The sequence below is a fragment of the Fusarium fujikuroi genome, chromosome FFUJ_chr03 (assembly GCF_900079805.1).
Source record: "Fusarium fujikuroi IMI 58289 draft genome, chromosome FFUJ_chr03".
Classification (NCBI taxonomy): domain Eukaryota; kingdom Fungi; phylum Ascomycota; class Sordariomycetes; order Hypocreales; family Nectriaceae; genus Fusarium; species Fusarium fujikuroi.
In genome coordinates, this window is record NC_036624.1 from 429,680 (window position 1) to 442,002 (window position 12,323).

Sequence of the window (12,323 nt, forward strand, 5' to 3'; positions counted from 1 at the left end):
CTAAATAAGACTATATATAATTAATCTTACCTATAGGTATTTCTAAAAGACTAATAGCTAGCTATTCTCTATTAAGTATATATACTTTTAATTATACCTATAGATATAAGTATATAGAGAGCTTTAAGTTCTTAGGGGTATTTTAGGAAAAGATCTGCCCTTTAAGAATCTTTTTATATACTATAATTATATTTTAAGGTAAATATATATTAAGATTAATATTATTATATTTAAAAAGCTCCTTAAGAGGCTATAGTTAATTAAATAGTATTAAATAAGTATAACTTCTTATTTTATAGATCTCTAGCTAATAATATAAGACCTAAGGCTAACTAGGAAGAATATATAGCCTATTATACTATTTATAAATATAATATAAATTCTATATATATATAAATTTAGAGAGTTCTATATATATAATTAGTATAAAAAGATATAAAATAGCAATTTAATTTAAAATAGAATTAATAGAGAAATGCCTATTAGCTATAATTCTTCTAAAATACTCCTATAAGCAGTTAGTATATATATATATATATATATATATATATATATATATATGCCCAATGCCTTACTTAATTATTACTAAATTAGTGCTACTAACTTTTTAATCTTTTTATTATATATACTTTTACTATATATCTAATAATTGTAGAATTATATCTATTAAGCTATAATAGCCTATAGGGAGCTCTATACTTACAAAAGGTAAAAATAAGCCCTAGCTATTATAAGAGTTTTATTATTATAATTTAATTAAATAATAAGAGGTATGCTTTTTTAATTCTCTAAAATATAAAGGTATTATTTAAGTATACTTTATAATATATTAGCTAATATATTAATATATAGTTATGTAATATACTGTAAGTATATATTAATTAATATATATATTTTAATCCCTTATACCTTTAACTTATTATAAGTATTAATTAACTAAATAAAGTTAGGCTTAAGTGCTATCTATTTAGTTTAATAATATTATATTATATTTTATTAATTAATTATATTTATAGGCATAAAGTTATAAAATGCTTTATATAGTGCCTATTAACTTAAGGATAGCTATTTTTACTAAATATAGGTATAGAGATATATCTAATTAAATAACTATAGCTTAATATTTAGTAAGGTATTATTCTTAAAGAAATAGTGCAATTTAATAAGTTACTTCTCTTTTTACTTAAAGGTCTAATACTATAAAAGGCTAAGGCTTTATTATATTCTAATTAGCCCTCTATTAGTTATTATAAAGCCTTCTTTTTATAACTAAAAAAGGATATTTTTATCCTTAAGAACATTTTTAAAGAAAAGCTCTTTTATATAATTTTATAATGCCTTAATATTTTCTATTTAGGCCTAAATTATATTAAATATTATCTAATCTAATTATTAAGTCTAAAGATATTAATATAATACTTTATAAGAAGTAGAAATATTAAACTTAATTAAAATATACTATATAATATTATCTATAGTTATTTAGTTATAATACTTTTATTATTTAATTTAAATATAGAAAGCATTAAGGTTAATAGGAAAGTGCCTTTTAGAGCTTATTATAAGGTTAAAAGAAAGATTAATATAATATAAGAAAATAAATTTATATTAAGGGGCTTAAGATAAAACTATAAAGAATAATATATAGCCTTATGCTATAGTATATAGCCTTAAGATATAGTATATAAATATATTATACTAACTATAGCTAGTAATACTAAGAAAAATATTTAAAATTACTTATAATAAAAAACTATAAGGTATTATAAGGTGCTATAAGATGCTATAAAATCTATATATATATTTATTATAGATATAATTTAAGGATATAATTAATTAATAAAGTAAGTTAATAAAAATATTAAACTTTTACTATTAGGTATTATAATACTTTATATGCCCTATAGTTATCTATAGTAGCCTATAATACTTTATAGTGCTCTATATATCTATAATGCTGGTTATAATTTATAACCTATAAGTTATATCCTTATAAAAATAAAGACTTAAAAACTAATTATAAATAGCTAAAAGAAGTTAGTACTATTTTAAATAGTTATATATAGAATTAAAATACCTTATTTATTGCCTTTTGCCTTTTTAGATTTAGATTTACTTTTACCTTTAGACTTCTTATTTTTCTTCTTATAGTTAATAACCTTATAGAAGAATTAAGAGAGTCTATAATATTCCTTTTTAGTAAAGTCCTTTAATATATCTATAAGGTCCTCTTTACTATTAGATAAAGAGCTACTGCTACTATTAGTAATAGAGATAGTATTAAATATAGCCTTATACTTTTTAGGAGTTACTATTAAATAAGTTAATATAGAGATATATAAGGCACTATAAATATATATCTTTAATATAGCTATAATTTAGTCTTAAATAGTTCTAAAGGTAATTAATGCAGCCTTTAAATAAAGCTATAATATAGTAATAGGTAAGAGTACTATTATTAAATATATACTTATTATATAAAAGTAATTTAAATATTATAAATTTATATAGATAGTAAAGTATAGTATTAGCATTTTATAATAAGAATTTAAGTATATATTTAGCCTTAAGGTTCTTGCCTTTCTTTTTATATAAAAAAAGTAAGTTAGGCTTTTTAAAAAGCTATATAAATTAATATAATATAATATAAAATAGAAAGTAATTAAATATCTTACTTTATTTTTATTAAACTTTATATATATAAGGCTTTTATAAGAATAATTCTTTAATATATTTATATATACCTAAATAGTTAACTATAGGTTTATAGAAAGGCATTTAGCCTTATAGTTAAAGGTAGAGATAGGAATCCTATTAACTTCTTTAATTAAATACTTAAAAGTATAGTTACTAAAGTTATATTATAGAGCTTTCTTTATAGCTTTATAGTCTTTATTATTATTATATTTAAGGATATATAGCTAATATTTAAGTTACTCCTTCTTAATAATATAATCCTTTTTAAGAGCTTTATTATCTATTTCCTTTTTAATATAAGTAAGTATTTTTATAAGCTTATTATAATACTGCTTTAATTTAGTATACTTTACTTTAAATTTCTTAATAGTAATATAGGCTTTTTTAGCCTTCTTCTTTTAAGTAGTAATATAGTTAGCTTTAAGCTTTTTCTTAAAGGTAATATATTTCTCTTTAGCCTTTTTAATAGTAATATAATTAGCTTTAGCCTTTTTAATAGTAATATACTTAGCTTTAGCCTTCTCTATAGTAATATATTTAGTTTTAACCTTTTCTATAAAATAGGCTTTTTTAGCTTTATAGGCTAAGCGCTTTCCCTTAGCCTTTACAGTTTTATAGAAAGGTATAATATTATAGAATTATATAGATCTTTATAATATTTAAATAGGTCCTTTAATTAAATATTAGCCTTAAATTACTTATATAATATACTAAAATATAAAGAATAAAAGATAAAAGAGATATAAAAATAAAGCCCTTAATTATATAACTTTAATTAATATAATATAAGGGTATAAAAGGGTATAAAGGTAAGGTAAAGGAAAGGTTAATATAGGCTAAAGCCTAATACCTTAGTAATCTAGCTTTAGGTATAAAATTAAAGGGAGAATATACTTTAAATTACTTTAAAATAAAATAAAAATAAAGCTTTAAAGTATATAAATTTAATAAAATATATATTAGGTTATAAAAGGCAATTATAGGTAAATATAATATACTAAAAGTAAGGATTTCTTATTTTATAAAGTATAATAGATTTAAAGAATAAAAATAAAGCTAAACTTAAGATTAATAATAATTATTATAAAGTTATATAAAGCTATATAACCCTCTTAAGTAAGAGGTTATAATTAGTTAGACCTATATTTACCTTACTTATATTAAATTATAAGGAATATTAACTATAGCACTATACAGTATAGGGTTAGCCTACTAAGAGATGAATTTTGGTATAGATATCGATTTGGCCTTCTGTAGACAGGGATGCACGCTTTGACGATGCTGATAGACCAGATCAGAACTTTACCCCGCTTATTACCCATGGCTTTCAGTATCGCATTATAATTGCAGGTAACAAACGTTTAGGCCCTTGCTGCAAGTCCCAGAAGGGTCGGATCCCTCGGTAGTGGCGAGCTGACAATCCCATGATCACCAACGAGCCGCCAGCCACATTTCACCATGATTGACAGGGCATGTCTCAGCCCAAAGTCTTCAGCAATCCTAAAATGGCTATCAGCTCCCAATTGACAGTCTTACTGGGAAAGGATCGGCTGGGAGGGTCATGCATGTCGGCGCTCCCGGCACTTGGACTAAGACTTGTGTTGTCAACGTCAAATAGACTATCTTCATCAACATCGTGACAGAAGGGAAAAAGCCGAGAGCCGCTGAGAAGAAGCTGTGGTCGAGTAAAGTTAGTTTGTGAATTTCCGCATCGGAAATCATGACTGGGGTATAACTATAGCAGGACACAAAGCAAACGGTCCAGATTGTGCAGGGCGGGGCACCCTGGATTATCCGCTGGTAGCTGATAATAACACCATTCATTCATGCAAACGATCCGTGTAGAAGCACTACATCAGCTGCAGAACGCACACTAGAACTACTGCTTGTTTCCATTTTAAATCCAAAGGTAGTCCACGGGGAGCAAGAAAACACAGGACCTTGATATGGGTAGAGTATCATAATGAACTCAGTAAAGGTTATCCTAAGTTTAGGTAAATTTACCTTAATCTTTTTGTCATTCAGGATCAACGGCCTGAATTTTCTTTCCTCTTCTAGGTAGTTCATAAACCTCTCTCCCTCGTGTAAAATCGGTCAAAGAGACGATGTAACCATGACGCTGACTGCATTCAATAGTCCGCCCGTATATATGCCTCAGCTTGGTATTTCAGCCACTCTACAACGGCGGTTATCAGCTCGCCCCTTTGCTCAATATTGTTTCTGCTTGGAAAAGATCGGCCAAAGGGGTCCTGCAAGATGGTCCTTCTGATACGAATCAAGTACGATAGACGGACACGCCAGCTGCAAGTATGATATGATAATGGCTCATAGGGATATCGGCTAGGGTAAATACGACGTCAAAGCGTAGGGTTGCATATTTGGACTAACATGTGCGATTGAAGATGATTTGCTGCTGGATGCAGCTGAAGTTTCTCAGCTATGATCAAGCAGGAAGTCAGAGGAGACTTTAGGAAAATTATTGGATCAGGTAGACATGTGAGATATGACTGATTCTTTATATTGAGCGTAGTCTGGCTCTGCATAAATAATCCCTTTTCCATTTACGCTCAACCCGCATCACCTGCATAAAGTCCCAACTATTCAAATTTTTCATTAATTACCTGTATTGTTATTTCTATTCAACACTTCATCTCCAATATGTTTGTCTATGAAGGCAGACTCAATTGGGGCAGTTCCGCTCGCGATGAAACAGCTGTCATTATTTTGCCTTCCGGCGCGATGCGTCCCGGAGACCCTGTCTTCATTCTGTCTCAGTAGACCCGTGATTCCAGAGGAAACATAAAGGCTCCCCTATCCCAGAAAATAACTATCGATAAGGTCACCAAGACTGCCAATGGTAGCGACACCTTTACAGTCAGGCCAGGCTACTACAGATGGAATATAACGTCCCATAACAACTACGGCAAGCTTAACTTTGTCTTATCCTCAGACACTACTATAGCTACAAGCCATATGGAGTTTAAGTGCGTCTAGAAGCCTGCAAACCCCCAAACAAAAGAAGCCGGCAAGATTTAGGTCAGCAAACTCACCTGGCCCGTCTTGGCAGATAATGAATTTTGCCTATTTATTGCCCCTGAAGGGTTTGGCGAGGGAAAGCCTTTCCTCTCAATGTGGCAGTGGTCCTATAATAAATATCTCAACAAAAGAGTACCAATTTTCCGGGTTGGGAAACAGAGCATTGGCGCACTTAACAGCGACTCTGCCATGTTCACTTGTCAACTGGACTCCGACTACCTGGTTACCTGTGCCTGGGAAAAGACGACTGATGTCCTAAATGTTTTTATGAAGGGACCGGAAGACGACCAGGAGGTAGGCGAGTTCAAGGTGTTTGCAAATACAAAGCCTCACGACGAGGCTTCAGACGAAGTTGCAGAGCTCAAGAGAAAGATCAAGGAGTTGACTGATAACCTCACTGCTGAGAAAGTAAAGACTGCCAGCTTGACGGCACAGCTTGCTCAAGCCCAAACAACCTGCCAAGCTGAGAAGACGCAGAAAGACAACGAGATCACGAGATTGGAAGACAAGGTCTCTCAGCTGGAGAGGGACAAGACTACTCTTCAGACCAAGCTTGACCAAGCTCTTCATGGCGAAGGCGACCAAGCCCATAAAGATGCAAAGATCAGTGAACAAGCTGCTCGCATTGCTGAACTCGAGAGGAAGCTTCAAAGCCGGCCTGAAATCTTGTTCCGTACATGGCTAAGGAGTAGGATAACGCATGGCTACAGCAATGGTAAGGAGTACTTGCTTCAATTGACCAATGCAGGAAACCCTGAGGGCAAGCCCCCCGTTTCAATCAGGTAAGTGCCTCAAACTTTACCCTTGACGGTAGTTGTCTAACTATCTCCATAAAGAGAACAGAACGCTCGGTATATAAGCCCATTGTGGGAGATTTACGCTGTTGATGGCTCTAATGATGCTGTCATCATCATGAGCGGGTCCAGCGGCTATGTTATTTGGTCTAAGGGTGTGTCTCTATACTATCTCAAGTATTCAACACTGACAGATAGCGTTGTAAGGTCATGAAAAGAAGGCCCAAGCCTCCAAGCACGACCTCTCAGACCCTGCAGCACATTGGGTTCTAGAGGGCATGAAAAGAGATAGCCCTAGCATGAACAAAGTAATCAAGTCAGTAAACACAATTACCGTTCGTTGTTAAAAGTTTCGCTAACTGCAACTAGGATTCGAAATGTCAAGGATGGTACATATCTCGATGTGAGAAATGCACATGCGGCAGACGAAACTCCGGTTATTACACAAAATGGCAATGGTGGATCGAGCCAGAAGTTTGAGATCTACTTAACTTGGCAGTATTAAAGGGCATAATGTAATTGAGGAGGGTTAATTAGTATAATGATAAACTGAATTCGAAAATTTAATAATGATTTTATTCTTTGGGCTGTACCTAGCCTCAGGTTCGAGATCAACAACCTCAAACATAGATAGTTAGGTAATCGATAGCAGAGGTATATTCATGTGAGTTGATACTAACGATGACCAGGCTCAACAGATGGAAAGAATACTCAAACTCGAAACAAACGAAACCTCTTTTTCCGGTGCACTTCTCTGAAGCTAGCGGACATAATATCAAGTGATCTTTCTTATTTCTCCTCTGCAGTGAATAACTCGGGAGAAATGGTTCTAGGCAACCTTCTCCTTATCGTGCTTATATGGGATGAGCTGTTCATGAGAGTTCTTTACGCAACGATTAGATATAGCTTGCGAAGTGTATAGAACGCCGTTTTCAGGTACTAAGTGTGTATTAACAGAGAAAAGCTTGCTCCTTTAAGGATCCATTTGGCAGCAACGTCGACTTTGCAGCACATTGGCGACCTTCACGGTAGATGCAGGTTATCAGCGCGAATCATGCATTTACCACCAACGCCCTATTAATCGCTTATATAGATCAATAGTCAATGGCTGGCTCATTCTCAACCTTACTCGCACGATCCGCGAACGGAAAATTCAATATAGCTCGGTTATTGTTGGGGAAGCTGTCACAACCGCATTTCTCTACTCAATCGAATTTGGGCTGTCTTTTTGTAGACTTTTGATATCTTCTAACTTATGATACCTCCCCAACATGTCGCCATTTCCAGTCCGCAAAAGGCATCGCAGATTCCTACGTGACCGGCCGAGTTTGGCCAGTGAACTGAGACATCAATGGTAAATTCTGCCTTGCCTAAACTCGAGTGTTTCTCATCTCCATACCACTCCGGGCGATGCTCGGCAACTGTGATCATTCTGGTTTGCTGTACTTCCAGATAGCAAGGGCCTTGAAAATAACCATCAATCCGCCCAATCGTGTAGCAATTAGCTAATGCCAAAACTCACTATCGACGCCACAGGTGCTGCGGCTTGCAGTCCGTCATCCTTTTCACCTTTGATTGGCTCTCTTACCGCTGATTTGGGGATCTTTTGCCCCATTAGTCCACATGCAGTGTTATTGTTTCACAGACAGTGAAATTTGGGTGGCTATGTCCGTCACAGCCACGGCAAGTGTACTGTAGCTTTTGATCTACAAGTTCTCCCTTATTTGAGGGGCGTTCATCGCAAATATCTTTACTGCTACTAGATCTATTCTTCCATAGGCACGATGGCGGCCTTTGGAAGGTTACAAGCTGCTCTGGCAGCCGCTACAAACGAGGTAACTGTCGCAGCAGCCAATATAAATTTCGACTTCACACTGGTCAAATACGAGGCCCCCAAGGAGTTTCGCCCTATCGAAGGGTACCTCACAACAACCAGGAAGCAAGATGCAGAAACTGGAAAATCGCACGTCGTAGCTCGCCGGCTAGGCGCACTCTTTAGCGGAATTTGCCCGGACTCACCTAATCTCATCCGCGCATATGGTGCCAGGGTCTCGGAAATCTCAAAGACAGCAACTCAGAAAGAATCTCAGGAATATTCCAAGTCCATTTTTGCTTCCTACGTCGGGGTTGATGCAACTTCTATCTGGGCAGCTGCTACATCCTCGACAACAGCCATTCACGTCCACCTGCTGGCTTGCATGCTAGCAGAGCTTTGGGACGCATCTGAGGCTACTTCAATATGGGCGGAGCTTGTTGAAGAGCGACGAAAAGACATTGCTCACCGCCTCGAGCAGGGAGAAGCATTGCACTTTGGTCTCGCATCAGCTGCGGCGCAACAAGAGATCACGAGAGACCAGCTTGCATCTTGGGATGCCAGCGCTCGGGCCTGGATCCAGACAGGAAAGTCTGTGATGAGCAAGAATGACTCTCAGCTGAGACTCATTCTAAAGAACGTCTACTTTGCCATCAATCCCAGTGAAGCTCCATTTGTCAGTGTCGTTGACGCCTGGAAGCTGGCGATTGAGACTACGGAAAAGCTGATCCTGGGGATACCTCAAGAAGCGCAAAATGGAGCCGCCATTCTTGGTCTCTCGGCTTGGCACATCTACCCTGATATCCATATTTATGGAAATAAGAATATCAAAGTCACTATGAACGATGAGCTGGTTAGGGCTGGAGGTATACTCTCTTTAGCGTCATGCCCTTCGCAGCGGACCGAGTCACGGGGAGTCTATTGGTCTCTTTGTTTGAGCCATCTGACATTCTATGGCCCTCCTGTTAAGCGAAATCAGTCGTTAGAAAAGGAACATCGTCGGATTCCATTTGACCATCTGCTTCATGCGACTGTGGGTGCTATATTGAGTCGGTGGAGAGTTCATTCCAGTGATCTGGTCGATGGGATCAACATATTGATCGCCATTCTCAAAATCATAAACGTCGCAAACCAGAGTCTCTACCCGATAATGTCCCTGTTTAGCAATGCTGCCAAACAGTGCTTGGATGACGAGCAAGCATGGAGCTACATGTTATATGGAAAACGTCGATCTGGATTCATCAAGAACCCGGATTTAGAGGTAACAGGAGCCACTAAACCATTCTTTGGACTGTCCGATATTACATTACTTCTTTCTTGCATGGCCAAGTCAGAAGACAGAATATCCCTACTACAACGCCAGGCGAATAGGGTCGATTTGTCAGAGCAAGAGGTGATCATATTTGATCTACCTTCTCTCACAGCGCACGAGGTTGAATCGGGGCACACTCACTCCTTCAACACAAGACCAAAGCGCCGCAAAACGACCGCAAAGAAAATGGAATACGACATCATTGGCACACAGCTCTTTCGAGGAAATGGAAAGAATGTTTCAGTTTTCGACTTCTGGATTGGCGACTCCTCGTCCACTGCGATCTACAAAAAGCAGGTTAAGAATGCGCTTCAGACCGACCCTCCCACTACAACTTTTGAAGATCTGAAATGGTGTTTCAATAATTCTTTGATTTCTTCAAATACATTTCTAAAGCTTGTCCACAAGCAAGACACGATAATGAACACTTTAATTTGTCTATATTACGCTTACGAGTTGCTCAAAACTCTTCCGCACTTACTCGTCCGGATACAATGCCTTGAAGCATCTTTGCTTTATGCACAATGGACAAAGCCTGGTCATCTTTATTACCCGCATCTTTCAGTCTCTTCATTCGAGAACTTTTACCTTGAAACCGTCCCGAAATATGCCGGCCTTATACAGTTCCAGATCTTAGCCCATCTGATTGGTGGGTATGATATACACCACAGTGCCATTCCCTCACATATCATCGGTCTCTCTTTTCAAGATTCAATCATAGTCCCTGCGTCGGTAAATACGCTCTGGCTCCTTTCTTGGCTACTTAACTAACATGTTACCTCAGCTTGTACATGATCCTGGAGAAAAGGTGCCACATTTAATAAGAATTCTCGGTAATATTGGCCGTCCGGGGCTGACGCTGTTAATCGCGCCGGCAAACCCTATGCTCGCCCCTTTGGATGAAGGCACCTGGAGAATCTCAAATCTGAACCGCTTCAACGGCAAGACAGAGGATATGCTCAGCACCACCTCATTGCACCTCTCATTCACTGATTGGAGCCAGCCTTTGAATTCAGGAGGGGTATCTGGCAGCCGCGATGTACAGTGCTCACTTATGGAAGCTGTCATCAGCATCAAAGACTCGGGTCAGTGGGTAGGAGATGTCGATATCTTGAAGGCACTACAAAGTGACATGATCCACCTGGCACGGCTAGATCCTTTCTGCTCTCATGCGCGCGGTGCTCTGCCACAAAATCACATGCATTCGATCGAGTGCTGGAATGAATTGAGAGATTGCCCTGAGGAACAGTCAGTCATTCGAGCGAGTGGCAACTGGGTAGCTCGCCTCGCAGCAGTGTCATATCTCGCCCAAAAGATGGATACAAAGGACATGAGATCCTCAAGGATCTTCATCTGCCCTGATAATGTTTGCTGGGCCTGCCGAGAAGCAGAGAGTAACATGGATGATATTTGTATTTATTAGATTGTGGTATTAGTAGGCCTTTTTTATATTTTGCAATGCTGCAGTGCCCAATACACTCATCGAAATTCTGCATATGAGCTTCCTAAATAGGAGTCCATTTCCTCAAGTTCCCTGCGCTGATTCAAGCTGGCAGCCACAATTCTTAAATGCAAATAACACGTTTAGTTAGAGTCCATTTTCCTTTAAACTTCATCGACAACTCATCATTGACATGCAAAGCATATGCTCGGTATGAGACTTCATCACATTTCATAGCCCGCCCTACAGCATTTTATATACCTCTAATGCCTAGCTGATAACATTCACGGCAGCAGAAGCCGTTCTGGGATTTCTTCAGTAACATCTATGCGCCAAGACAGGCCTAGTTATGCTAATACAATAGGATAATGTTAATAGTTAATGTGTAAAGGTTGTAGAGGGCGAGCTAGCACTTCTGGAATCGCTGCTGAGCTAGATGGCGGAGACGTGCGAGAGGGTGAGGTTACTCATAGGCAAGTTTATTAGTAGCCAGAGGACGGTGGTGAAGCTTGAGATGAATTTTCGGGCTGGAAATGATTCTTAGTGAGGACTATTGACTACTTGAATGAACATCCTATGTTATAAGTAAGTTTTTACGAAATAGGGGATGCTAACACTGGATTAGCCTCGTGGATATATACACCCTAGGTTCGGGGCGAACTTGCTATACAAGAGAGCCCACTTTATCACTTAGAGCACCTAGAAAAGCAATTTTGTATAAAGAAGCCTGATTAAATTACAGTGAATCGCGATGTCTATGCTTCTTACATTCCCAGGGTGCAATTAAATTTATTAAGTATCGGCCTCGCATCGGCTCCTTACACGACTGCATCCCTGCCTATCGCGTTCAACTTCAACCAACGCTCAAAAACATTACAAGCCCAAGCAAGATAACGAACCCCTGCCTCGGGCTGGTCTTCTTATGTATACAGGAGACGGATGATACATGCTGCTCAGCTAGGCAGAAGAGTTCGTACATCGGCCACACCGCTAAAGGTGCAGATGCAAGGAAGGTGCTTTATCTGTATACGAATACGCCAAAAGGGACGGCAGTAAGCTGCCAAGGCCAGGGAATGTATAAGGGATTTATTCCGCATATTACGCCAAGATTTCGCATGTCAGCATGCGGATCCACAGGGGCTGGTTTATGGGTCCCATGCGCTGGCACAGTCATTCACGGCTCCAAATCCCTCAAGATACGAAAGACCGAGAACACTAGATCGCGCACAA

General features: G+C 37.4%; 2 protein-coding genes; both read left to right on the top strand.

Moving 5' to 3' along the window:
* Nucleotides 1–5,922: 5,922 nt before the first annotated feature.
* On the top strand, nucleotides 5,923–7,032 carry FFUJ_02261 (uncharacterized protein; the record flags this gene model as incomplete). XM_023573970.1 has 4 exons in its annotated part: nucleotides 5,923–6,515; nucleotides 6,570–6,682; nucleotides 6,735–6,843; nucleotides 6,897–7,032. 4 exons carry the CDS (start codon nucleotides 5,923–5,925, stop codon nucleotides 7,030–7,032), a joined length of 951 nt encoding a protein of 316 aa, XP_023427407.1.
* A 1,279-nt stretch (nucleotides 7,033–8,311) lies between these two features.
* FFUJ_02262 (uncharacterized protein) lies at nucleotides 8,312–11,075 on the top strand (the record flags this gene model as incomplete). XM_023573971.1 has 3 exons in its annotated part: nucleotides 8,312–10,384; nucleotides 10,437–10,691; nucleotides 10,713–11,075. 3 exons carry the CDS (start codon nucleotides 8,312–8,314, stop codon nucleotides 11,073–11,075), a joined length of 2,691 nt encoding a protein of 896 aa, XP_023427408.1.
* Between the last annotated feature and the right edge of the window lie 1,248 nt (nucleotides 11,076–12,323).